We start from the raw sequence: 23898 nt of genomic DNA on the forward strand, positions 1-23898 counted from the left end.
GTGCCGCTAAGGTCTGCACTTAAAGGCTTGGCATGCATACCTACATATGTGTGCATGCATGCACACAAAATACAGGCATACATGTGTGTACACATATATACGTATATGTATTTCTTCGTATGCAAAATCGTGAGTTTCAATTAGATGTTTTGAGGCCTGTCTTTGAGGGGACATTGGAAGCCCTGTCAGTACCATTGGCCTCTTTCGCAAAGCATTTCAACCTCCGCTCTCTTGAAGGTCTGTTCCTTCTTCCATAGCTTCCTTCAGACTGTAGATTTTTAATTATATTAATAGGCAAAATCCAGCTTTAAAAGGATTGCTTTCTCTATGCTCAATTTCCACTGTGTTAGAAGAATGTTATTATCTGTTCAAGCTTCCCTTGTAATTACAAGGGGTAAATTATAAAATGGTCACTTACTGGGAAATGTATTAATCATCAGATGCATACACTGCTGCTCTGGAATCATTGGGGCTCCATAAGTAAGTAAGCTCCATAAGCAGGATCTTTGTCGCTAGAAGAGCTAGCTGAAAAACAGTAGCTGTGTTCAGTGCTAGCTATGGTCCTGTGTTTCTGGCAGCTCAAGTGATTTAGAGTGGTCTGCTGGGATCCTGTCCCATGCCTGTACTAGCACATTGACTTGTGGCATGAGCGCCAGGCTTGGCACAGTGGAAGGAGTGGGATGCCATGAACTAGACAAATTAAGCAGCTGTGAAATTATATTTTTACATATGTTGGCTTGTGATTGATTTATCTGTGTGTGTTAAAGTCCTCAATGTACAGTTAATTGTTCATTTGTGTTGTTAAAAGATCTGGGAGATCTTGAATGTTAAATCCTATGGCTTTCATATTCACACTGATGGATGCAGTTCAGGGAAAGCCCTGCTATGGTGGTTCCATGTGGACTCGTGGAGCTTGCCCTTGTCTGGGCTGCGCATGGGCTAGCAAGGTGCTGGAGCCCCACAGGTGTGGTACAAAGACAGCCAAGCTGACCCTGCAGAAGTAGAGTGAAGACTCTGCTAGTGCTGGGAAAATGTGGCTGCCATACTGGGAGAGAGTATAGTCACTGCCTTAGACCTTGATCTGATTTAATACTCACTCTGCACCAGAGCTGATCCCCCATTAGAGCCCTTGGTTAATCCACAAATCCAGGTAATCTGCCCATGGTTTATACAGAGCTTCCTGTGTTTTGTTTTGTTTTTTTTCCCTTTTCCCCCTTCTTCTCCTCCCTCCCCCCATGCCTTTGAGCTGGCAAGTATTGCTGATTGAACCCCATTTTACAAGCTAGGCTACTGGTCCATGGCTGGCCACCTGGATCGAATTGCTGGCTGCCGCTGTCCTGCCTCTCATCCTTACCCACCCTTCCTGGTACGCTGTGCTTTCCTGTCCCCTTTCTTGTACTGTCTTCAGTGCTTGTTGGGCCTTTGTATGCTAAGCTGTCAGAAAAAGTAACCCATTAAAAAGGTAGCTAGTGAAAATGTCTCAGTGAAGAGTCTGATATGCAAATGGGAGGCACTGGGGACTTTGTAAACCAGTGGTTAGATAGACTGCAGCTCAATAGCAGCAGAAGTCATAAATTGCAATTTTGTGGGAATATGTAAATGCCTCCAACTTAAATCAGTTAACTGGACACCTACATGTTTTTGTGAATTTGTGACTAATGATTTGCACGGGTTTAGGCAAGACGTCTCCTGGAGCAGGGAGTTCTTTAGTTCTGGGCTGTTGCCTCATTTAAAGGAAGATCTTGCTTCTCTTGTCTAATGCAATGCTACACAGGAGGTCTCTTCAGTCAGTGAACTGTGGACCACATCCAGGTACGGGCTTAAAAGAGTCAGCAAAATTATTATAAACATAGTGATTTTATTTGTGTGTGTAATAGAAACTGATTTGGCAAAATAAGAGAATAAGTAGTTCTGAGTAGATAGTGCTGAGGCCCCTACATCTCCAAAGTAGTTAGGGTTTATTTAAGATTATGTAGCCTGAACAGAATATGGTTGGAAGCAGCCTGAAGGACAAGTCATTGTTTCAAACCCTTGTGTTCTCCATAGATGTTGGAACACATTTGACAAGTACCTGGAACGAAGCTTTGGGTTTAACTTAATAGGAAAAGAACTCGGTTTGTGTTCACCAAAACTGCTGCAAACTGAGCCAGTGCCTGATAAGTTGGACTGGTCAAGGGACTGGCTTCAAAGCTATGCTGTACTGAAACTTGAATGTGCACACAGCTTTTATAAACAGCTGGGCTGTCGTAGGTGGAGAGTTTATTGATACAATTACAGATCTGCTACCGAGGAAGGCTGCTAAGTCTTTCCTTACCTCTGTTCTCTCAAAGTGATTCCGTTGAAAAACAAGGCCAGAAAAATGTGCTTAAACTGTCCTGGGTTGTTTTGATGAAACCTAAGCTAGGCAGCATCTGTGTGTGCTGGTGGTTATGCTGGAAAAAAGGTGAACTTGAGTGAGGGTACTTGGGCAAGCAGCTAGAGGTAATCATGTTTTAAGCTGGAAAAGCATATCTGATTATGTCCTTGTTTGCACAGCAACCTGCTCTGTTCCCTTCAGATGTGACTTATGAAAGCATGCTTCAATTCTTCTATTATCAGAATTGTACATGGACTAAAAAGGGAATACTGTATTTTGGATAAGAAATTCATAGAGACAGCTTTTCAAGAAGTTCTGATATATTAAGTTTGTTATATCTTTCAGGGGAAAAGAGAGAGTGTAAAGGAGGAATATACAAGCTTATTGGGCAGTAGGTGGATGAGACACTGGGTTGTGTAGGACTCCTTGATGAGGTCCAGGAGCAGCACTGCAACAATAACCACTACTTAGTTAGTCCATCTTAGGCTTCCAGTTTGTATTGTAGCTAGATGCTGCCTGGGAATGCCCTTTCTTCATCTTTTATTCTAGCTAATCTGTATGTCTAAAAAAATGTTGTTTTCTGTGTGAGAAAGGGAGCTTGGTATAACAGATGTAAACTTAACTCTCTCTCTCTCCTCCAACTCCCTGGCTCTGGTGAAGAGAGAATTGTTTCTGTTAGTTCCAGCTTTGAAGTTTGCTCTTTTTCAAAACTTGCCTTTGCTCCCTTTTGTCATTGTGCTAATTGATATTTTTAAAGAAAACTTTTATGTTTACATGTCCTCAAAGACACTTTGGTTGATTTTTATTGAAGGCAAATAATTCTGTTGTCTTGCCCTTGTCTTGGTTTCTTCTGGGATTAGGTGGGAGGAAGGGGGAATTGTGTTTGAAGTGAATGTAGTCTGCAAATGTTTCTTTAAAACAATACAAGAAGCTCTCCAGATAATTTCTATTGCATTCCACGGAGAAATGCTTTTAAGGGAGCACTTAAAAAGTGATGATTACAGGAAATTACATGCTTGTCCCAGTATCTTGACAAATATGAAGGTACTCCATGGAAGCATATTGCTCCTACAGACATAAGATGATTAGCACTGCAAGAAATAAGTCTTAATTAAAATTAGTAATAATAAGAAAAAAAGATTTTGAAGGAAAGGATTTTTTTTGTTAAATCTGTCACTTGCTTTACTTGCATTCAGCCTTCTTTTTTTTTTTTTTTTCACAGTAAGTGTCTGAGAATATGGAAGGTGTGGTTAGAAGAAGCATAACTTGCCCTTGAGAGCAGGCACTGTTTCTATCCCCTTCCTTTTGACACTATGTATTTAGTATAGTGTTTTTTATTGACCAGGATATAGAATAGCATATTAGGGATGAAAAAAAAAAAAGCCAAAACTTATGCTTACCATCCCAGATGAGAATTTGGCCATTTTTTAGAGCACTTTATATAGGCCACAGCTTAATTAAAAAAGCTATTTTAGGTGCTGTTACATTTTAAGTACTACGGGGTTTTTTTGTCTTTAAAGCAGGCTGCCCTAGTTACTGAGTTGGACTGCTTGAATATAGTAGGAAAAGAATGACTGTGATTTTGAAAGTGTTTAAAAATACCCTAAATACTTTGTGCAGTATGAAACTTTATGGGAAATCTGAAGTGTTGAGACAGGATGGGCTTATTAGCAAGTGTTTTAATATGAAATGAGGAATCTTCCGCCTCCAGTGATGTAAATTTTCAACTGGAAGGCCATGAGATTTGATCCTAAAGCCTCTTACTTTTTCGTTACAGCATATTCCCCAATCTGTATGTTGTTTAAGGCCATGGGGAAGAAGTTCCATAACTGGGGAATTAAAGATATTTCAGGACGCTGAAAATCTTCATTGTTTTATGAATCTTTCTGGAGGCAGAATAAAGGTGAAACAATTGAAGAGTGACTTAGCATGTGAATTGCCATTCAGTATGAATGATAGGTAGAATGTAGACTTCTAGGCAGAAAGTCAAAGACTTTTGAGGGGAGATTGGAGAGAGCTATGTGTTATTTCAGTATCTACAAGAGAGTCAGCTGTGCCCTCAGATACCAACGCATTATAGTTTCCTTGCAATGCAAGTTTAAAATGTAAGATGCAGTCCCCTTTCCCTCCAGCAGTGGGTGTTGCACTGATCCTCAGCCAGGGTTACAGTTCTAATCTGTTTTCTTTGATTTGTAGTCCCTAAACATACACAAACAAGGAAATCCATGTTAATTTAAGGAAAAGCTTCTGAGTGAATTCCTTTTTAAAACATACTTAGAACCAAAAGGATAGCTGAACACATCTGAAACACGTATTTGAGTTTGAGAATAAAGTGGGAGAACTATTGGGATCCCAGTGCTTGTTCCTGTCTGGCTTCACAGGGAGGTGCCTTCAAATTTTAAAGCAGCATTATTTTTATAGCACATAAATGTTTTAGACAACTCTTTGAGTAATATGACTGCCACATCCCTTAAATCTGGCCAAGTTGAAAGTTGCCCAAACAATTTTGGCTTGAGTATTGCATAGGACAGCCAAATAAAACTTTGCTCTTTAATCTGATTTTCAGCCTTATTCTGGGATTCAGGATCTGCCTTACTTTTGAGAACAATATTTTAAAATAAAATAGTATCTCTTAACAGCCTGATACTCTCTTCCCTTACCCTCCCCAGTGTGCTAAGCATTCAATGTATTTTTTTGAAGTTCTGTCTTTAAATTTTCTCGCTTTGCTTTCAAATACTTCAGGTTATATCATGTTTTAAAACTTTGCACATGCTGTCTTCTTTGCTTGTACTAACTGTAGTGTGACAAACTGCAGTAGGTCTTTGATTTGGACTTGTAGGTTCCGTTGTAATGCAGATTAATACTGCTCCACTGCCTGCTAGTTTTCATATCCAGGCAGAGAGGGCTAGTGTAGTTTTTAGTTTTAAAAGCTTGTGATGATTTCAGGAAGGAGCTATGTGCAGAAAACTTCATACATTGAGAGGTCTGAGTGGAAGATCTGAGTTAATCAGATCCTCCGAAGTAGCTGGCCCTGAAGCTACTCCTTTCACCTCATCACCTTTGCAAATTGCCATACTCTTTTGCAAAACAGTAAGGATGAAGACTTGCATGCTGCTTTCTGTAGTTGGTGCAGGAGACAGCATAAAGCAGTTAAACGTGTCTGTTGGTGTGGGTGAGGAAGAAGCAAAAGGCTCAGAGTTGTTCATGGTCTAGAAGAGTGTGTCCAGGCTCTCTCTGCTTGGTTCCAGATCCTGCTTTGCCTTTCTGTCAGGAGTTAGGATTTTTCTTGACAGAGTAACTGCTTAGATGGATATGGCCTCCTTAGGACAGCCCCTTCTCTCAAACACCTGGCCTGTTTGCACCAGTTCAGCCCCAGTTCCTGATGGCATGGCCAGCCCTTCTTCTGCATGCCTTCTCCTGCTGGTTGATAAATGGTCAGTTGTACCATAACTGTAGAGAGCCAGTTCCTGGAGATACTGCTGCTATAAAGCAGTTTCAGGACATCTCTAACTTCTGAATATGGCTTAACAAAGCCTTTTTTTTCTTCTGGGAAGGGTGGGAAAGAATGAAGAATTTTGTAGCTTAGTTTTTCTGTTTTCTAGTCTAAGAAAAGGCAACGGAGGTAACAACTGATGTTTAGTAACATCAGATGTCTCTATGGCAAGTTGCAAAATTTTTGGCCGAGAAGAGGGTATGTATTATACTTTTACTGTTATGTTCACTAGGTAAGAAAAAATTCAGGAATATAAATTAAAACAAAAACTGTGGAAAGAGTTTAATGTTAATTACTCTTGCTGCATAAAAGCATATAAAATCAAGTTTCTGCAAAATTCTAGACTTTGCAGGTTAAGAAGTGTTTCATGAGAAATGCAGTCATTTTAAATGGTAATTAAGATGAACTACAGATATTTCTACATTAATATTTCAGCTTCAAAGAACTCTCCCAATTGAACAGGATGAAACCTGTTTTCAGAACCAAGAGTTACTTTTTTTTTCCATGGATATTAATAAAACAAAACTCTGAATTTTATATGACAGATGTGACATTGAACTGTGCTTGCTTTCCAGGGATTGCCTTTGCTCACACTAACTCAGGATACACTTGAATTTTCAGTGGTGGCTAATAACTCTTCATGCTTAATGGTGCCTTTTGTCTGGTGTGATATACAATGTTTAGTTTTTCTGTTTCACGCATTCTTAGGTACACTTTGTATTATCAGTCATGAAATTTAACCTCTTGAAGTCTTACTGATATTGCTTCCTGTTTTGAGGAAGAAAAAAAGCTGTTTATGGCATTTCTTCTAGAATTAGATCTACGTTTCTTACTTCATATGGCAAGTGATTTCTCATATTCTGCTATAAGATAATAGTAATATAATGGATAATCTATTCATGGCTAAAATTCAGGCTCGCTTCAAATTCACTAGAAACAAAATATCCAGTTTATTTGGTTATACATTACATTGTTCAAAATAAATTACCTTTTTTTGTTCTTAGAAATGGATGATGAGGACTGTGAAAGAAGAAGAATGGAGTGTTTAGATGAAATGTCCAATCTTGAAAAGCAATTTACAGACCTTAAAGATCAGTAAGTATTTTAATGTTTTAAGTGCCTCATTTGAGGATCCATTCCATGAGAATATTGTGTGCAGCTGGTGTTTCTTGTCTTTCATATATGTGGATGCTACTTTTGGAGAAGAATAAAGATTGGGAGTTCTGAAATTATTTACAGGCCGTTGCTCCAGAATACTTTTATGTACTTACTTATTTATTTTCTGTTTTGCTGGTTGGTAAGAGTGGTTTGAAGTGTTGTTGCTGTGAAGGGCTGGTGTGGGTCTATTGCATCAAAATCCTTAGCAGAACTGAGGAACTGCGATTTTAGGGAAATCTGTGATTTTATTTATTTATTTACTCAAGATCTTTCTCATCCTTTTATATATATAGGACAGACCCAAGCACTGTCTTTGCTAACTAAGAAGTAAGTTGGTTTTTTTTTGCAGGGTATCACAGCAGTTTTTATAGTTGGTACCAATGAAAGTTTCTTGTGGTTACTGCAAACCAGATACCAATACTAAAAAAAATGAAAATACTGTTAGCTTTCTGTCTGTAGTTTGCCATAGTATCTACATCAGTAGTAAAGACCTAGTAAGTAGAAGAGATGAAATTAATAGCCACAATTATTCAAAAGTGCATCTCATTTATATTAGAGCCAGTCTTTTGTATATGTTTTAAGTTGGCTTTTTTTCACATGTGCCCAGACAAGCTAGGTGCATCTGTTCCAATTTAAATTGGTGGTAATTTGGCAACTATCTTAATCAGGTACCTGACAAGTGAAACTTTGAGACCTTGTATATTCTTTGGCATATATTTTAATTGAAAATCTAGTCAGTTTGAGATGCGTGTTTATATTGTGAGATAGTTCTTTCTACTACGGAACTGAGACATACAACTTGCTTTGCCTAACAGAACACTGTGAGGCCTATCTAATAGGGTCTGGGAAGAATTGCCCAACAAGCAATTTCTTGCTGCAGTGTCTAGAGAAGACTGTCCTGCTGTTCTTCTTTGGTCTGAGCATGGAGCAACCTGAGAAATTGAGCCAACTGATGAGTATTGGAGCCAGTCAGTAGTGACTGGTTTGGCATTTGGAAAACTGCCAGCTTTTGAGTTCAGTCCTACTCTTCCATCTGTTGGACAGCTTGGATGACTGAAAACAGTTTGTGGAAACAAACCTTTAAGGAGTGAATATGAAGGAGGGTGGTCTTGGAGGAAGGAAACAAGTATTTCGGGGGGTTTAGGGATTGTGAATGGTGGTAAGGCTGTGGTATATGAGGAGGAAGGCATTGTGTAGACACTGGTTAGTTGAGAGATTGGGGTGTTTGTAGGGGCTGGAAGAACTGTGATGGTGGGAATACTGGGGAAGGAGCATTAGAATGATGAAAGAAGGATTATAGGGAGGAGCAGCCGTGAGTAGGGAGGTGATAAAATTGGGAAAGAAGAAAAATGTGCATAAACAATGGGATGTTTAGTCACAACCAGTAGCAGAGATGATGAAGTGATTGTGTCTGCTTCCTCTTCCTTTTCAGGGAAATTGAATTTGGATGCTATAAGATAAGTAGGATTTACAGTGGCTGATAGCAGTTATCCATTTTAGGCAAATCACTGTTTGAAAGTACTGGATAAACAGTTTTAGTTCATCAGCTGCTGCATGGTACCAAGTGCTGGCAGCACCTAGTCCAAAACTGCTTGCTCTGATGTAGCTGGAACTTGGTGCTGTGTAATCAAATGTTAGTGACCCACCCAGTCATGTGTGCTGTGCACCCATGCTTATGTTCTAGCTAAATAATTCTGTAGCTCTATGTTAACCATCATGTGCATAGCATGCTCATCAAGAATTGACCCCGGCAAATTGGGTTTTGATCAGCTTCAGGCTACGTCAGTTGACTGCAGGACAGATTGCGTGTATCGTACTCGAACAGTTTGCAGGTAAGAAGGAGAGGAGTGATCACTGACTATTGCTAGGTTAGGTACATATGCTTGAACTATGGAGCTGTCATCAAAGTAAAATGATGAGCACGCTGGTGGCAGATGAACAGGAAGTATTTCTCAAGGAGGTCTGGATGTATCAGTATACATGAACTTTCTCCTATCTAATTCATTACTTAACCTATGCACTTTAAACAAGTAAAAAAGCAGCATCCCTGTCCCGAGGACATCTGTAACATCTGTGTAAACAGATATAACAAAGATATGTTTATCTGTGTAAACAGGTAACATCTGATGTGTTCTTAACACACACAACAGAGTTTGTACATGTTTGCCTTAATTCTACAGCTTTTGATTGTGGGGTGCGAGGTAAAAAATGAGAACAGGAAAAGCTGGTTATATTGATGATTCTACCATTGAACGCTATATTTAAGTTATCAGTTACAAAGAGTGGAGCTTTATTGTGATGGAAATACTTGTAATTGATATTACATCAAATTCTTCAAAATGCAAGCAGATTTCTTCATTGTCTGCCAGTAAATATCAGCTTTTACAGAAGGAATGAATTTTAGGTAAAATAAAAATATTTTAAATACACTTCCTTTTGGCAGGAATGGAAGATGTCAGTTACAAATTATCCTGTGATATTTGTGATAGTATGCAATATATGGATTTTCACAGGAGATGAAATGAGCGTTGCTTCAATAAGAGCCTGCCTCTCTTTTTCCTTGGTTTACGGTAGGGTGGGAGCAGATCTGTGCACACGAAAGCGAACAGGCATTTCTATCCACAAAATGTCTATCTTTCTCTCCTATGGTGTAAGCCATATTGTTTTTCTGTATTGTAGCACCCTTTCCTGTCTTCTTCCCTGTTGATTCACCTCCTACTCCATCTTAATCCTATTAACAGCCATGCGATTTTTTTTCTTCTTCCTTAGAGATGGAGATACATTTCATTGTATCTTTACTTTCTACACTTCTGATTGTCTGCATGTGTTTTCCAGAAAGGCTTAATAGACATGAGGAATATTGTTCAAAAAGCAAATATGTATTGGAAAATTCAAATGGTAACAAATCTTAACTTTGCTTCAGTGGGTGTTCCATAACATTAACAAAGAGATGCAGAATAGTTCTTTTAAAAATATTTCTTCTAACTTGTGTTTACTTTTAAATAAAATACATATTTTTTTATTTCTATTATTTTAAGACTTTACAAAGAAAGATTAAGCCAAGTGGATGCAAAACTACAAGAGGTCATAGCTGGAAAAGCACCTGAATATTTAGAACCATTGGCAGCTTTACAAGAAAATATGCAAATCCGAACCAAGGTGGCAGGTAGGCATGTAAAATGAGTATTGCTGTTTCAACAGTATAAACTTGCTATGCATTTTGAGGTCAATCTTTTTTCTTTAGAATTGTTAAAGGAGTGTGTTTTAAAGTTAGAAATACTGTGGCATAGTTTTAAATGTAAAATATTTTTCAAGTCAAAATGAATAGGTTGCTTACGTCTTTGCACAAGTTGCCTGATAACATCACGCTAAAAATATGGCTTTTTTATGTTTCATTTAATGGCTGTCTGTCTTTGTGTAGTAAGCACAAAATTACTGAATTAAAAACAGTAATAATTTTTATTAGTCAGAAGATTTGGGATCAAGTCTGCACACTGAAGTGCTTACCAGATCATCTTAGATGATCGTGTTTTTCCTGCTCTTCTAGTCTGTGTCTCTACTACTCCTCTGCTCCCATCTTCCTGTTCCAGCTGGAGAAGGAGGAAAACTCTTGTCCTTAGCAGCTTTTATCTAAGCTGCATTTTAATTATTAAAACTAATGTTTAGATAGGCTTTTATGCTCGTAGAAGAAGCAGGCAAGAACTTTTATCTTCTTCCGGGATACAACCATATAGTCATATGGAACGGTGGTATTATAGGAAGACAAAGTTCTGAACCTCCTTATTGTAAACTCTTTTCATGTTATAGCTCTACTCCTTTAGGATTAATTCAGCTGTCTAAGGGTTACGTAACACGGGCTGTCAGAGAGCCAAAAGGCAGACCAGTTGTGATCTCTCTAGGCAGAGAAGCTATGCCAGTGTCTCTTCTAAGAAATTCAGCAGAAGCGCAGTGCAGGCACACTGGAAAATGGCAAGCCCGCTTATACTTTTCATAATACTAATGCTACTTCAGTGCTACTCAGTATGTCTTCATTGGTACTTTTGACTTCAGGCTATGAAGAGAATTTGAAATCCTTTGGTCTATTGCATTTCTCTCCCTCCTGGTCTTCTCCATAACGCGTTTCCTCAGCTGGTGACCCAGAATTTCTGAGTTTTAAGATCTTAACCCAAATTTACTTGACTAGTCCTAAGCAGCCCACTTGGGCTTCGCAGAAGGTTCGCAGGTGAACTTGCAGAAGGTTTGATATAAAAGCAACCTTAATCCAGGCTTTTGATTTTCAGTTTTAAATATGGCTGGCTGTCAGTGCATTCATGTAGGTGGGTGTGGATAGGCAGTCTTACAGATTCTCCTGATTTGTCTTCAGCAGCACTGAAGCTCTATGTTCCAATGTAAAAACAGCCCAGGGTAAAAACTACAAAGATTCCTTGAAGCTGAGACTAGAAATCAGGATTGGTTTTTTTTTTTCCTTTTGTCCTCAACTGAATGAGATTGATAAAAGTATTCCAGAGAAAGCAAGAAACTGCAGAACAGGCTTATTTGCTCTTACTGTTTGAGAGCCTTGACAGAAGTGGGTAGTAGCAGGACTTGAGCTCCAGCAAGTAACCCCTAAGGACCTACTTCTATTTGAGAGAGGGGAGGAAGGGTTGGGGGGAAAAAAAAGCTAAACTATGTTTAGCTAAACTATGGATATAATTGCATCTGTGGTAGAAAAGAAACTTGTGTTCCTCTGCTCTCTAAGGCACTGAGCACTATTCACACAAAATGTGGATCTTGACTATTTCAGCAAGTCACGAATACAACTGTTTCTTCTAGAAGTATTCATACCTGTACTGCTTGATTTCAGGCAAATAAGCAGTGATTATAAATTGGTAGACCTAGATATGCCAGTCAGCCATAAATATTTAAAAAAAAAAAAAAGCCAGCATAACATACTGATGTAAGAAAAAAACATTTTGAATTCTAGATCAAAAGTGACTTCACAGTGGAAAGATGATTGACGTAATACTTTGTGGTTTGTTTTTCAGAGGAATTGCTGGTAACAGTATTGTTCCTCTTGTACTGCATTAATTTATAGTCAACTGAATTCTAAGGGAAGTTTTTTTTGGGAGTTCTTCAGTTGCTAGACAGCACCAGCATGTGTGCAAACTTAAGTCCTCAAGATGGTAATCTGGAACAATTTAAGTATTTTGTGTTGAATGCATTGAATATATTAAATCAAGGTCTATCTATATTTGCAAGATATTACATTTCAGATACCTTTCAGATTTTTTCAGCTGTCTGTTTAGTAGACATTTTCAGAAATGTATAAGAAATGCTCCTAATACTCAGAAGCAGTATCCTTTGTATCGCAAGGTGGCTATTTCTAAGAGTGGAACAGAGTCTTGTTAATTGATGTGATTTATTAAGGTCATGCATTATAAAGTAAGCCTGATTCCAAATATTAATTTGTAAAAGTTTGTTCTTTCATTCAGTTTTCTAGCTATTTAAAAACCCCAAAACATTATTTGAAACTCTAATTAGAAAATAGAAGAGGATTTAGTACTTCATGGATTTGAAAACTGAGGATATCCAGGATAATTTGATCAGAAATATGAAACAGACCTATTTTGTAAAGTCAGCATGACCGTTGGTGTAATTTGTTGACTGATAGGGGAAAAAGTTAAAATAGCATTTATTTTTCCTCAGATCTTCAGAATTAAGGGATTACTTGTTCTTATTTTTACTCTGTAAAGCAGCCAGCCACTGTAAGTGCCTAATATAATATAGCTATATTTACCAGTATGTACATGTTTTGGGACTTGCAGGCAGTCTTAAAAGAGAATTCTGAAATCAGATATTAGCTAAAGAAAGTAATATTGCTATAATTTGTCTGATTACAGGTATCTATAGAGAACTTTGTCTGGAATCTGTGAAGAACAAGTATGAATGTGAAATTCAAGCCTCTCGACAGCACTGTGAGGTTGTGCCAGCTATTTTACATTGATAGATAATCTCATCTAACTTTACTGTGTCATGCTTTCCAAGTTCAGTGCATGTTTTTATTGCTGTTATTTGCTATTTGAATGCAATTGCCTTGTGATATTTAAGCCCACATAAGAATTTATTCAAAGCATATAAAAATTAGCTTTATATTAGTTTGGCTTTGCATATAAGTATAGCTAAGTTTTCTTATTTTTCATTAACAGGTTCTTATTAATAGATTCCCACATGGTTTTTTTTACCTTTGTTATAAAAAGATTACCAAGAACAGTAACTAAAATATCTGACATAATTTTAGCAAAAAGCACCTTACATTTTAATAACAACAACAACAACAACAATAATAATAATGATGTCTTTTTAAGATGCCTTGGACAGCTAGTGATAGAATTGTCACTTCAAAAGCAGTTACAGGAAAAATATATTTCTCTCCTTGGATATAAACATTCCTGTTTAAGCATCTAAATACTGGATACCGTAGTACAAATACTCAAGTAGATGTATGTCCAGTGCTGTAACATAGCTGCTTAGATCCTGAGGTTTGCATCATAGTACTCCTCAGCCCCCTGTTACAGTTACTTAAAGGTGTTTTCTTCTGAGCAGTTCACCATATTCCTGAAGTCTGTGGCTCCTACTATACCACTAAAGCAAGAATGTGCATGCGTACTTTAAAAAAAAATTTCAATTTTCTTGATGCCTTGGGAAAGAACAAGGTATAATGAAGGACTACTCCTTACTGACTGTATGCAGTTGAGGTGCAGACATCTGCTGACTTGGCTCTAGGGACTGCAGCTTCTGGCAGAGACATGGTAGCAAACAGCTAGATGCAGTGACTTGTGCTGCTTAAGCTGTTTTTACAGTAAGTTCCAAGCCCTCTTTTTTCCAGAGTTGTTAAAGTTATGTTGCTCAGTGAAAATGTACTTTAAAATGTAACAATCAGCTGTATTTCCTACTCGTGTTTTAGGAAATGTGCAAGCTTATGAAAGAACAGTAAACTTATTTCCTTGAGGCTTGGAACTCAGCTTAATTCCAAGTTACTGGTTTAGAGAGTTTAGTGTTTTTCAATGCTGCCTTTAAAAGGGTAACTGATCTACATAGATACTGTGTAATTTTGGTGTCAGTCCTATGTAGCAGACTATAATTGAGAGCAGTTTACTACAAAGTTGATTTTCTCGTTCTGAAACACTTGGGGATGGAAGAGAGTGTAGACTGCACAAAATGCTGTAGAAAGTTCACATTGGAGTGTGGTTTTGTTTGTCTTTGTATATAAAAAGTGCTGATACACCTAACATTGAAGGCATTATGTTAATCTAAATTGCCTTTTAAGAGGATGAACTAGCTAACTTTTGTAAAGCAGTGCTTCAACAGTGTTTCTGACAGCTTTAAGGAAGACAGTTTTGCTTTCGCAACTATCTAGATTATTTTATGTGCTCCATAAATTCTTCTGTGTGAGGGTATTTTTCAGATCTATGAAAACAGACAATTATAAATACTGTGGTAATAGATGATAATTCTCTATAAATGACTGCAGGTTTATTAATATTGGAGGCAGCTTAATAAAAAGCTTTCCATGAAAACATTAGCTTTTCTGATTTGTAATGAAAGATGGCATAGAGGTCACTACTTTACAGTTAGTCATTTTGAACAAATCTGTGCCGTCCAAAAGGAAAATACTGTATTTGTGTCAAAATACAAACAGTCATTCTGGAGATCTAGCTGGATGCTTTTATATACTTAGTTATTCTTGGTACTGACATTTGATAGCTATATTTACTCTTATGCCAAATGAGCGTGCTGTCTTTAAGGAGCTAGGATCTCATGCTAAGAAAGTGGATAGAGGGAAATGTCATATGCTTTACGGCTTCTGAAAAATTTTCACCTAAAGCTACTCTTACCTTTCTTCTGCTGAGGCTTTAAGTTGTTGTCATATACGTTTAGATGATAGAACTTAGCCATGTAAAAATGTGTAATTTCTTGCTTTTTTAGAGTGAAAAGCTTCTGTTGTATGATACTGTACAAAGTGAACTAGAAGAGAAGATTAGAAGACTTGAAGAAGACAGGCATAGCATTGACATTACCTCAGGTGGATGCAAATTGAAAGTTGTTGGGGTTTTTTTATTGCTTGTTTCTTTGGTGTTGCTTTTTTGTTTGTTTTTTAATCTTCTGGTAGCTGCTGATTGGTTGACTGTACACATAGTATGTCTGGTGAGTTTCAGGTTATCCAGTAGAATGCTATTCAGCTGCAGACTTTGGGCGGAGGGCTTGAATTTAAGCTTAAAACAAACTTTAGTCTGTAATTGTCAGCATCCCTTGTGTGCTTTGAGAGTATTTCTCTATGACTACATAATCATGTAACACCTTCATTCTCTTCAGAAACAGCATCTCACCAGAAAATGTGTTATTTTTCATTTTTGGTCAATGTTTTCTGCTGTAAAAAGAGCTAAACATGTAAATGTTTCTGATTCATAGCATGTTCTTATTATGTCTTTTCAGAATTATGGAATGATGAGCTACAGTCCAGGAAGAAAAGGAAGGATCCATTTAGTCCAGATAAGAAGAAACCTGTTGTTGTATCAGATATCCTTTTACTGAAATGATTGTTTTTTCTAGTAGTGTTTACTGTTTTATAGCTAGCCTTATTACATATGTCATTAATAACAAGTTGAAGTGATAATGCATTCTCAAAATTGATTTTTGCGTGGCAGATGTTGTTCTAATTCAGATTAGAGAAACCATGTTGACACATCCCATTATGAAAATTGAAATTAAGATTCTCTTATCTAACTACTAGTTTCATATAGAGAATATTTCTAAAAGTTGATTTTTCTAACTCTTCAAAAAATAGAGGTACAAGGCAAAAGCAGAAAAAAGTTAGGCATTATGTTTGCAAAATATAACTTGACTTCTGTAACTTCTGCTGTATAGCTTTGCTTCTCATGCTGGGACATCTTTACTTCAATTTATTACTTCTTAACAATTCCATAGACTTCAGAACCCTCTTCGATTAGAAGTTTAAAATTCCAAGAGTTGAGACGGTTGCCGGGGGGTGTTTGTGGGTTTGGGGTTCCTATGGAGTGAATATAGTATTTAAGAATTTTGCATTGATGACTTCTTCATAGCTGTTGACAAGCATGCAGTGCAGCTGAAACTTTTTAAGGTACAACACCTAAGAGACAGTATCATCTTTCTCCAGAGAAAGGAGGAGATGCCTTTGCAAACTGAGTGTTCTCTCTACGCCCAGCCTAAGATTTTTATAGGATAGAGATGTGATGGCTTAGAAGTTGCCAGAATCATGGAGACTAGCTAAAAGAGTCACAACTGCTAAGTATTGACATTATATGGTGTAAGTATGAAAAATTTTTATTGCAAAGGTGCTGCAAAAAATCCTGCTACTTTCACAAGGTTTTGTAACATTAGGAGAAGGTGGGAAGGAGGAAGTCTCTGAAAAAACTGTCATCATTGGGACACCCTCCTTCAGGATGGTTGATTTACTGGAACACATCCCAAATGGATGATTTGTCCTAATAGCGACTGTTCTTCCATTAGGATGCGTCATAAATTCAGTTTAGTAGAGATGGTTTTTAACTAGTGCTTGAAAGCCAAGTGGTATTAATCAATGCAGGTACAAGTAGCTTCATTAGTTTCTTGATTCCTTTTAGCAATTTCAGTGCCAGGTTGTGTGAAAGTGTATTTTCTTTAGCTCTCAGTCATCCTTGTCTTCAGGATGTCCATATAAATAGCATCAGATTCTGTGAATTATGAGCTACCTTGCCATTTAGAATGCATTCCAAACAGAAAATACTAACGTAGTATTAGGTCTAAAAACCCAGCAATTTCAGGCAATTTATAAGGCTGAAAATCCTTTCAGTCGTGAAGTAAACTAATCTGCTTTTTGCTTATGATTTTAAAATAGTTGTGAACTTGTCAGTTTGTACAGATCTGTGTAAAGCAAATACCTAGAAATTTTACATGGCTTTTGATTTGTAATTCTTTGCTATTCAGAGAAATACAAATTTGAAAATGGCTACAGATTCTTAAAATTTCAAATGGAATGTAAGTTAAAGCTCTCGTATCCCATTTTAGGAGATTTAAACATATCACCTTTTGCTAAACTTGTTTTTCAGAGATGAAATGAGGAGAAACAAAGTAAAAACTGAAGACTGTTGTAATGGAATAGCTATGCTATATGGATTTTTGTTTTGAAGTTCACGTATTGTTCTAATACACAATTTTTACTTTACAGTTGATAGTTCAAGGAAGGGGCTTTGCCTTTCTACTTCCTGTTTTTTGATTATTTGATATTCAGAGATGTCTACACTTTTCTCTCAAAGAAATATGATGCAGAATAGTGTAAAAATAATGATTTTATTAAAGCTGATACTAGTGTAGATGCTGATTTGCAGTGGTATATTGAAATTGCAGTGAATTTTAATTGTAATTTGTAGTATTGCAAATAGAATGTTTTTTGGAACTGTTAGGGATGGAATGGTTGTATCCCAATTGTTTATCTTATCCTCATGTTGAACTCCACTAGTCTGAATATCTACATACTATTACTTATCTCTTTTAATAATTTTTAAAGTGTACTTCTAGGTTGCATAATTCAAAGATGCATTTATTTTTGCTGAGCTTTCACTTCACGTAGGTATTCTTTATGTGAAAGACTGGCAGAACAGAGCTATTAATGTCTTTCTACAAACATTAGAGTGTTTTTATTATTGCTGTTTAAAAAGAGTTTTCCCTAACTTTTCCACGCCCTTATATAGTTTATATGTTACAAGACCTTGATATACTTGAAGACTGGACAACAATAAGGAAGGTAAGATGAAAGGATGAATGGCAGTGGCTGTGGGTTTTGTTTGGGTTCTTGTCTAGTCCTTTTGGCTCTTAAAAATACGTAAATGTGTTTCTTACATGATCAAAATTCTAAATAGATTTTTATTTCTTCAGTAGTCAGCTAATCATTCCAGTTCAAGCTATGTTATTGCTACTCTTTCTGATTCAACCCAAATCATACAGAGGAATCCAATAAAGTGGTGGAAGAGGTTATCTCTAAAATGGGTAGTCCATAATTTTCCACAATAAAGTGAGCCTAAAGCCTGTGTCAAGAGGATCTGCTTTCTCATAGTCTAGCATAATTGGGTAGAAACAACGATAGGATAGTTTGATAGGATTTTGTTTTAAATTAATTTTTTTAATATATCATATGGCATGTTTTCACACAGTAAATAGTTTATTTTATGAAGATTTCTATGCTTCAACCTCTTCTTATACCTTATTTTTTTTTGTAAAATGAAATGCTGTGTTTTTCCAGATTATAAGAGAATCAGGGTTTACAGGAAGAGAAATTTGTTTGACCAATTGAAGTATTTGAAAAAATAAATAGAGCTTTTAAATGCAGAGTGCCTTTTTCAGGTCTTTGTCATATCGTTAAAGTAACTTGCTGTAATGAAACACTATCCTTGCCTTGCACCTGCAGTCAGAAAATTTCCCCTAGTACCGCAGTGCTTGCCAGCTTATGGAATAGCAAACTACTTACATGAATTAAAAAACTTGGTGGGAAATGGCTTTGAGTCAGTTTCCATCCTGCTTTATAATTGTACATATTTCCTAAACAAGAAGTAAAATGTGATGCCTGTGTGAAAACTTTTCTGACTTTTCTCTTCCTATCGCATTAGAGAACAGACACAAAATAGCTTTCCCTCAGTTTCTTTCCTGTAGTGTAACATGCTTTTAAACAACAGCAACAAACCCAGAATCTACTGGAGATTTTGCCTCTTCTGGAAATAATTTAAAAAAACAAAAAGCGAACAAACAACCCCAAAAACTCTTAGAAGTTTTTTTTAAACCTACTTTAATACTACATGTGATCTAGAGTTTGCATGAGAGAAAATTTGTGAGCTTATAACGTATAAATCAAACGAGTAGGTTGTTCATATAGCATTTTGTTTTTCCGAATGAGTTAATGTCACTTTGTATTTTCTTGACAGAATTATGTAACAGCAATTTTGAGGGTTTAATTTAGAAAACCTCCCGAGTCATTTCAAATTAAAACTTACTAAAGAAGGTGATTTTTTTCACCCTCAAAATGCTGTTTTGTTTAGTTACCAAGTCACCATTGAACACCCTTTTATTTTAGATTTGTTCTGATTGTGGTTTTTGCATGTAAAAGCAAGTATCCTGAGCTACACTGCACTTAACTTCACAATTAAAGCTGGCAGTTAAGAAAAAAAGACTGCTTGCTTACTAACTTAATTTTCTTTTGTGTTTCAAGGCAATGGCTACACTGGGGCCACACAGAGTAAAGCCAGAACGTAAGTAAACATTGTCTGGTTTCACAAGACAGAACTTGCTGTGTGCAGTGATGCAAACTGCATCTAGACAGATCATATTTATTTTAGCCCTGGTATAGTGATGGAGGATGGGGTGAGGTAGCTGGAAGATGTGGCTTTTGTCTTTCCCCTCCCTCAGGTGCTGACACTTGTAGCTCAATTGCTGATGATTGTGTTGACACCTGAATTCTAGAAAATTATCAACAAAAATTTAGACTTCTAAAAGTGGGTTACACCAATTCATATTAGCAAGCTATGCCAGTGTTTACACAAGATGAGGCAGGAAAGTGAGAGCATCTGGACCTTAGGGGTGCATTCTAAAGGATGCTCACATTCACTGCAAGCTACAACCCTGAAAAAGTAGAGCTAGGGGAAAGGAGTGGTAACTGGTATTTGGCACTGAGGTAAGAAGCACATTAATGCTAGGTAAAATCAAATACTTGGAGGTGGTAAGTAAGGAGGAAAAGGGAGAGGTGGCAAACAGGTGGTTTATTTCTTTAGCGATGTATTACTACTTGCATGTTGTGGTAATGTGCTGATGAAGATGTTTCAGGTTCTGCCATTTGAGGTCTTCTCTATTTGTGAAAATTCATATCACAGATATGAAGGTTGTGGGGAAGATAGCTTCTATCTGAAAATGGAAATAAAACTTCTAGTTTATCTGACTGGAAATAAAAAGGTATCTTGCTTCCAATTTTCTTGCATTCTTGCAATTATTACGAGAGAGGCTACTTTTGATAATGGAAAAAACATGTATTCTATGTAAATAACTTGATGAAAGTGTATTTAAACACCTAAGTGATTTTTGCCAAGTCCATATTAACTGACTTTTATTGATCATTTTAGCACCTGTCAAATTAGAAAAGCATCTACATAGTGCTAGATCTGAAGAAGGAAGACTCTACTATGATGGAGAGTGGTATGGACGTGGACAGACGATATGCATTGATAAGAAAGATGAATGTCCTACAAGGTAAAGATTACTCGATTTATGCAGCTCTGTACATTCATGTTAAGCAATAGATAGGATGATGACATTGAAGAATAAGGCTCATTTGGAAATTCTGCCACCTCAGTAACATTTATTAGTTCACCTTCACCTTGGAAGACAGGCATTATCAAAGAAGGTTGAGTGGTGGACTTCTGAGAGAGGCTAGTAAAGGTTGGACTTCACTGAAGGTAACGAGATGTTTGTCAAGTTAGGATCTCACTAACAGTTTAAGCTCTTACTAGTTTCTGAATAGCCTTTGAGTAAGTTTTTTTGAGTATCTTGGGATTTTGTTGCTTTGAGAATTTGATCTGTTGGCCCACCCAAAAATACTTAATTATGGAAAAACACTTTATACCATTAAAGATAAGCTTTGTTTTCAGTTGAGTAATGCTCTGAAAGAAAAGAGTTGGAACTTTTTTAACGGTATTTCCTTTTCTTAACAAAGGTTCTACCTCGGAACGGTCTAAATATTACAGTGCTAATTTGGTTGAATGTTTAAGATATATAAATGTATTTTCTCTGTATGGATAATATTTGTAAATTCTAAAAGATGGGTGTATTTAAAACAATATTTAAAATTAAGTTTATATCTTACCTTTACTGAATGGGGCAAATCAATCTAAGCGCAGTGTTGATTAAATATGCACAGCTACCCAGGAAAATTAACTTTAACTTCATATAGCAGTAGTTTACTGTAAAACTGGCTGTTTCTTTTCTTTCCTGTGTGTGGTGAAGGGGAACAGATTTTGGTGATTTTGGTGTTTGTTCAGGACTGAAACAGGAAGGTATTTTAGTAAACTATATATTCTTTCTGAAATTCAAAAAATTCTGAATTAGTTTAGCAGAACATAGCAGTTATACTGGGCCAAAAAAAGATCTTAGTATCCAGTGTCTGACAAAAGCCAAAAGCTGATGCTTAACAGGGCAAGCATACAGTGGAACTTGCCCAGCCTTTCAAGATTTCAGCAAATTTTAAGGCTGAAGAGTTTCCTGGAGGGAATTTTGTCACGCTCAGTATGTGATAGATCTTTCTTCCATTAACTGTTTTAATCTCTGGTTTTGAGCCTTTTTTTGTCATCAATTCTACTTGAAAAATTTTGTGTTTTTCTAGGGGGCATGGGGAGGGGGTTGTGTTCACTATTTGTGTTAAGGTTTACCACAAGGAGCATAAAAGCAGGATTCATGTAAGAATGATTCAGTAAATCAGGCTTTGACTTTATTTCTTATGGTCTTGGTATAATGACTAACAGTTGAATACATTTACTGCTTTAAATCTTGGGCTTCAATCTGTTTAACTTTTTTCCAAATACTGTGTATTCAAAGTAATTTCTGGGTATGTTTTCCAACAGACCTGTTTTTTACCATGGGTAGTCTATTGTTGTGTTTTCTTTGGGTGACTATTGTTCTTTTAAACAATTAAAATATTTGTACATGGTGAGGGTTTTCTCATAGGAGAAGAAAATAGATAGATGGCTGAAAAATAAACTACCTTCACTAAAGACACATGCAGTTACCAAAGAATTCTGTTAAAACTGTCCTTACAATGGAGCCAGTATCTTTTGGGCCTAGCATTTACAACTAATGCATATTTTCATTTACTGTACAGAAATACAGCTGCAGTTTTGAGGATATTTATTAGCTTATAAGGTTTCTAAATTCTTCTTGTTTTTCTTCCCTTGACCCTTCTTCTCTCATTTTCTGCAGTGCCATAATTACAACAATTAACCATGATGAAGTTTGGTTTAAAAGACCGGATGGAAGCAAGTCCAAGCTGTATATTTCTCAGCTACAGAAAGGAAAATATTCAATAAAGCATAACCACAACTGACCGTTGCTAACCAGATATGAAACAAGTGGTATTGCCATGCTTGATGTGCCATGGGGTGAAAGTTGTATTTAATAGTGTTTTGTATTCCTTATAAATTTACAGCAGTATCTGATGTGTATTTGTAGTGCTGTATGTAAACTTCATATGGATGGCCTTCAGAAACCTGAGGATGTTAAATCATGTTGACAGACATTTTACCTCTAAATTGGGTCCAGTGCCTAAGATATGAAGTATGCTCTTCAAGTATAATGGCTCAGAACTTCTCATATTTGTAAAATGAAAAAAAAAGAAAAGGAAAAAAAAATTTTTTTTCCATTGGTGACCAGTTGGTGTGATAAAAATGATAACCATAATTACCAGCAATTCACTTCATTTTCAGTGAACATGTCATGCTTCTCTTGTGGATGTACATTTAGCCTGTTCAGCTGTTGCTTTTGAATAGATTGTAACATGCATAAGCATTCTTTTTATCCAAAGTGGACCGATTTATTAAAATTATTGCCCTCGACAGCTCTGCTAGTACTGACTGTGTTATACTTTGTAAGGTTTACTATATTGCTTGTAATGAGACAAAGCCAGTATTTTGAGCTATGTTTTTTGAGGAGCACTTTTCTAGTTTAGGACCCTATTCTATAGTAAACAAATCGGTGATTTTTTTTCTTCTTCCCCAGATTGTCAGCAAAATTTATGCATAAAGTAGACAGTGTTGCTCCAACCTGTGTTATATGTAGCCCACAGAGAACGACTGTGGGGATGGTTATGTAAATACTGTTGCATGCTCTGCTTGTTTGGTCCACAGTTGTATGAAATACTATGAATCTTTTTTTTCAAAAGGAAAGTATTTCCCCAGAAATCATATATCTGGGAAAATCTACACAGACTTTTTCACCAAATGCTATTTTCCATATTTCTGTACCCTACTTCATCTTATTGTGCACCAGAATTATTTCATGCAGCTTAGAAAGCTGAATTTCTCTTAAATCTTACTGTTTAAGCCACGGAGAAAAGTCCTAAGTCCTTGATGTTACCATGATGTGCTTGGAGCATCTGGAATGATAGGTGGGATTGCTGAAGAATTATTAATGCGTTGGTTATGTGCACTTTAATCTCCACTTATGATGATTCTTTTTGGAGAAAGAAAGCATCCGTTTGCTTTAAATGATCACAGCAAATAAGTATTTTTATTGTAACATATAAATGTTTTATTCCTATATTAATTGTCTCTTCTAGTGCAGGGTGGTAACTACTTTCCAAATGCCAAATCAGTTTCTGCTGAGTGATGCTTTTCTACACTTGTACGACATTATTAATCAAATGTACATAAAGTATCAATGGACATGTTGGCTTTTAACAATATGAACTGTATGTATACAGTTGTTTGATAAACTTTTTGTAATAAAATATTCGTATTTTTTAACTTAGTCTATAAATAAATGATCTGTGGTAGTGGACATCTTTTATGTTGTTTTGCTCTTTGGTTTTCTAGTCTTATTGGAATTGCTGATATACCAAATGCTAAAGGGAAATCTATTTAAGTTTTCAGAAGGCCTAAATATTTTTAAAGACCTTTGACTTGCACTTTTTTCCTTTTGAATTTTGAGAGTTTGTATGTACAGATTTTGTTTGTTTGTTTTTACAATTTTTTTCTTTAATATTTTATGGAAGCACTATTCTGTGCTGTTTATAAATCAAATGTAAGCACTGCTAAGAACCTTAGCTATTGATGTGCTTGAAATAGTTTGTATTTAGGGCATGCTGGGC

The 23898-nt window shown here is 36.5% G+C and overlaps 1 protein-coding gene across 1 annotated transcript; it reads left to right on the plus strand.

Moving 5' to 3' along the window:
* The first annotated feature begins 6854 nt into the window (after positions 1-6854).
* On the plus strand, positions 6855-23588 carry BRMS1L (breast cancer metastasis-suppressor 1-like). The gene is made up of 9 exons (XM_009319373.1): positions 6855-6944; positions 10046-10173; positions 12887-12966; positions 14973-15069; positions 15480-15563; positions 17741-17805; positions 19261-19300; positions 20165-20291; positions 22014-23588. The coding sequence occupies exons 1-9, from the start codon at positions 6856-6858 to the stop codon at positions 22135-22137; spliced, it is 834 nt and encodes a 277-aa protein (XP_009317648.1). The 5' UTR covers position 6855; the 3' UTR covers positions 22138-23588.
* The last annotated feature ends 310 nt before the right edge of the window (positions 23589-23898 follow it).

The sequence above is a fragment of the Pygoscelis adeliae genome, unplaced genomic scaffold (assembly GCF_000699105.1).
Source record: "Pygoscelis adeliae isolate BGI_AS28 unplaced genomic scaffold, ASM69910v1 Scaffold71, whole genome shotgun sequence".
Lineage (NCBI taxonomy): Eukaryota > Metazoa > Chordata > Aves > Sphenisciformes > Spheniscidae > Pygoscelis > Pygoscelis adeliae.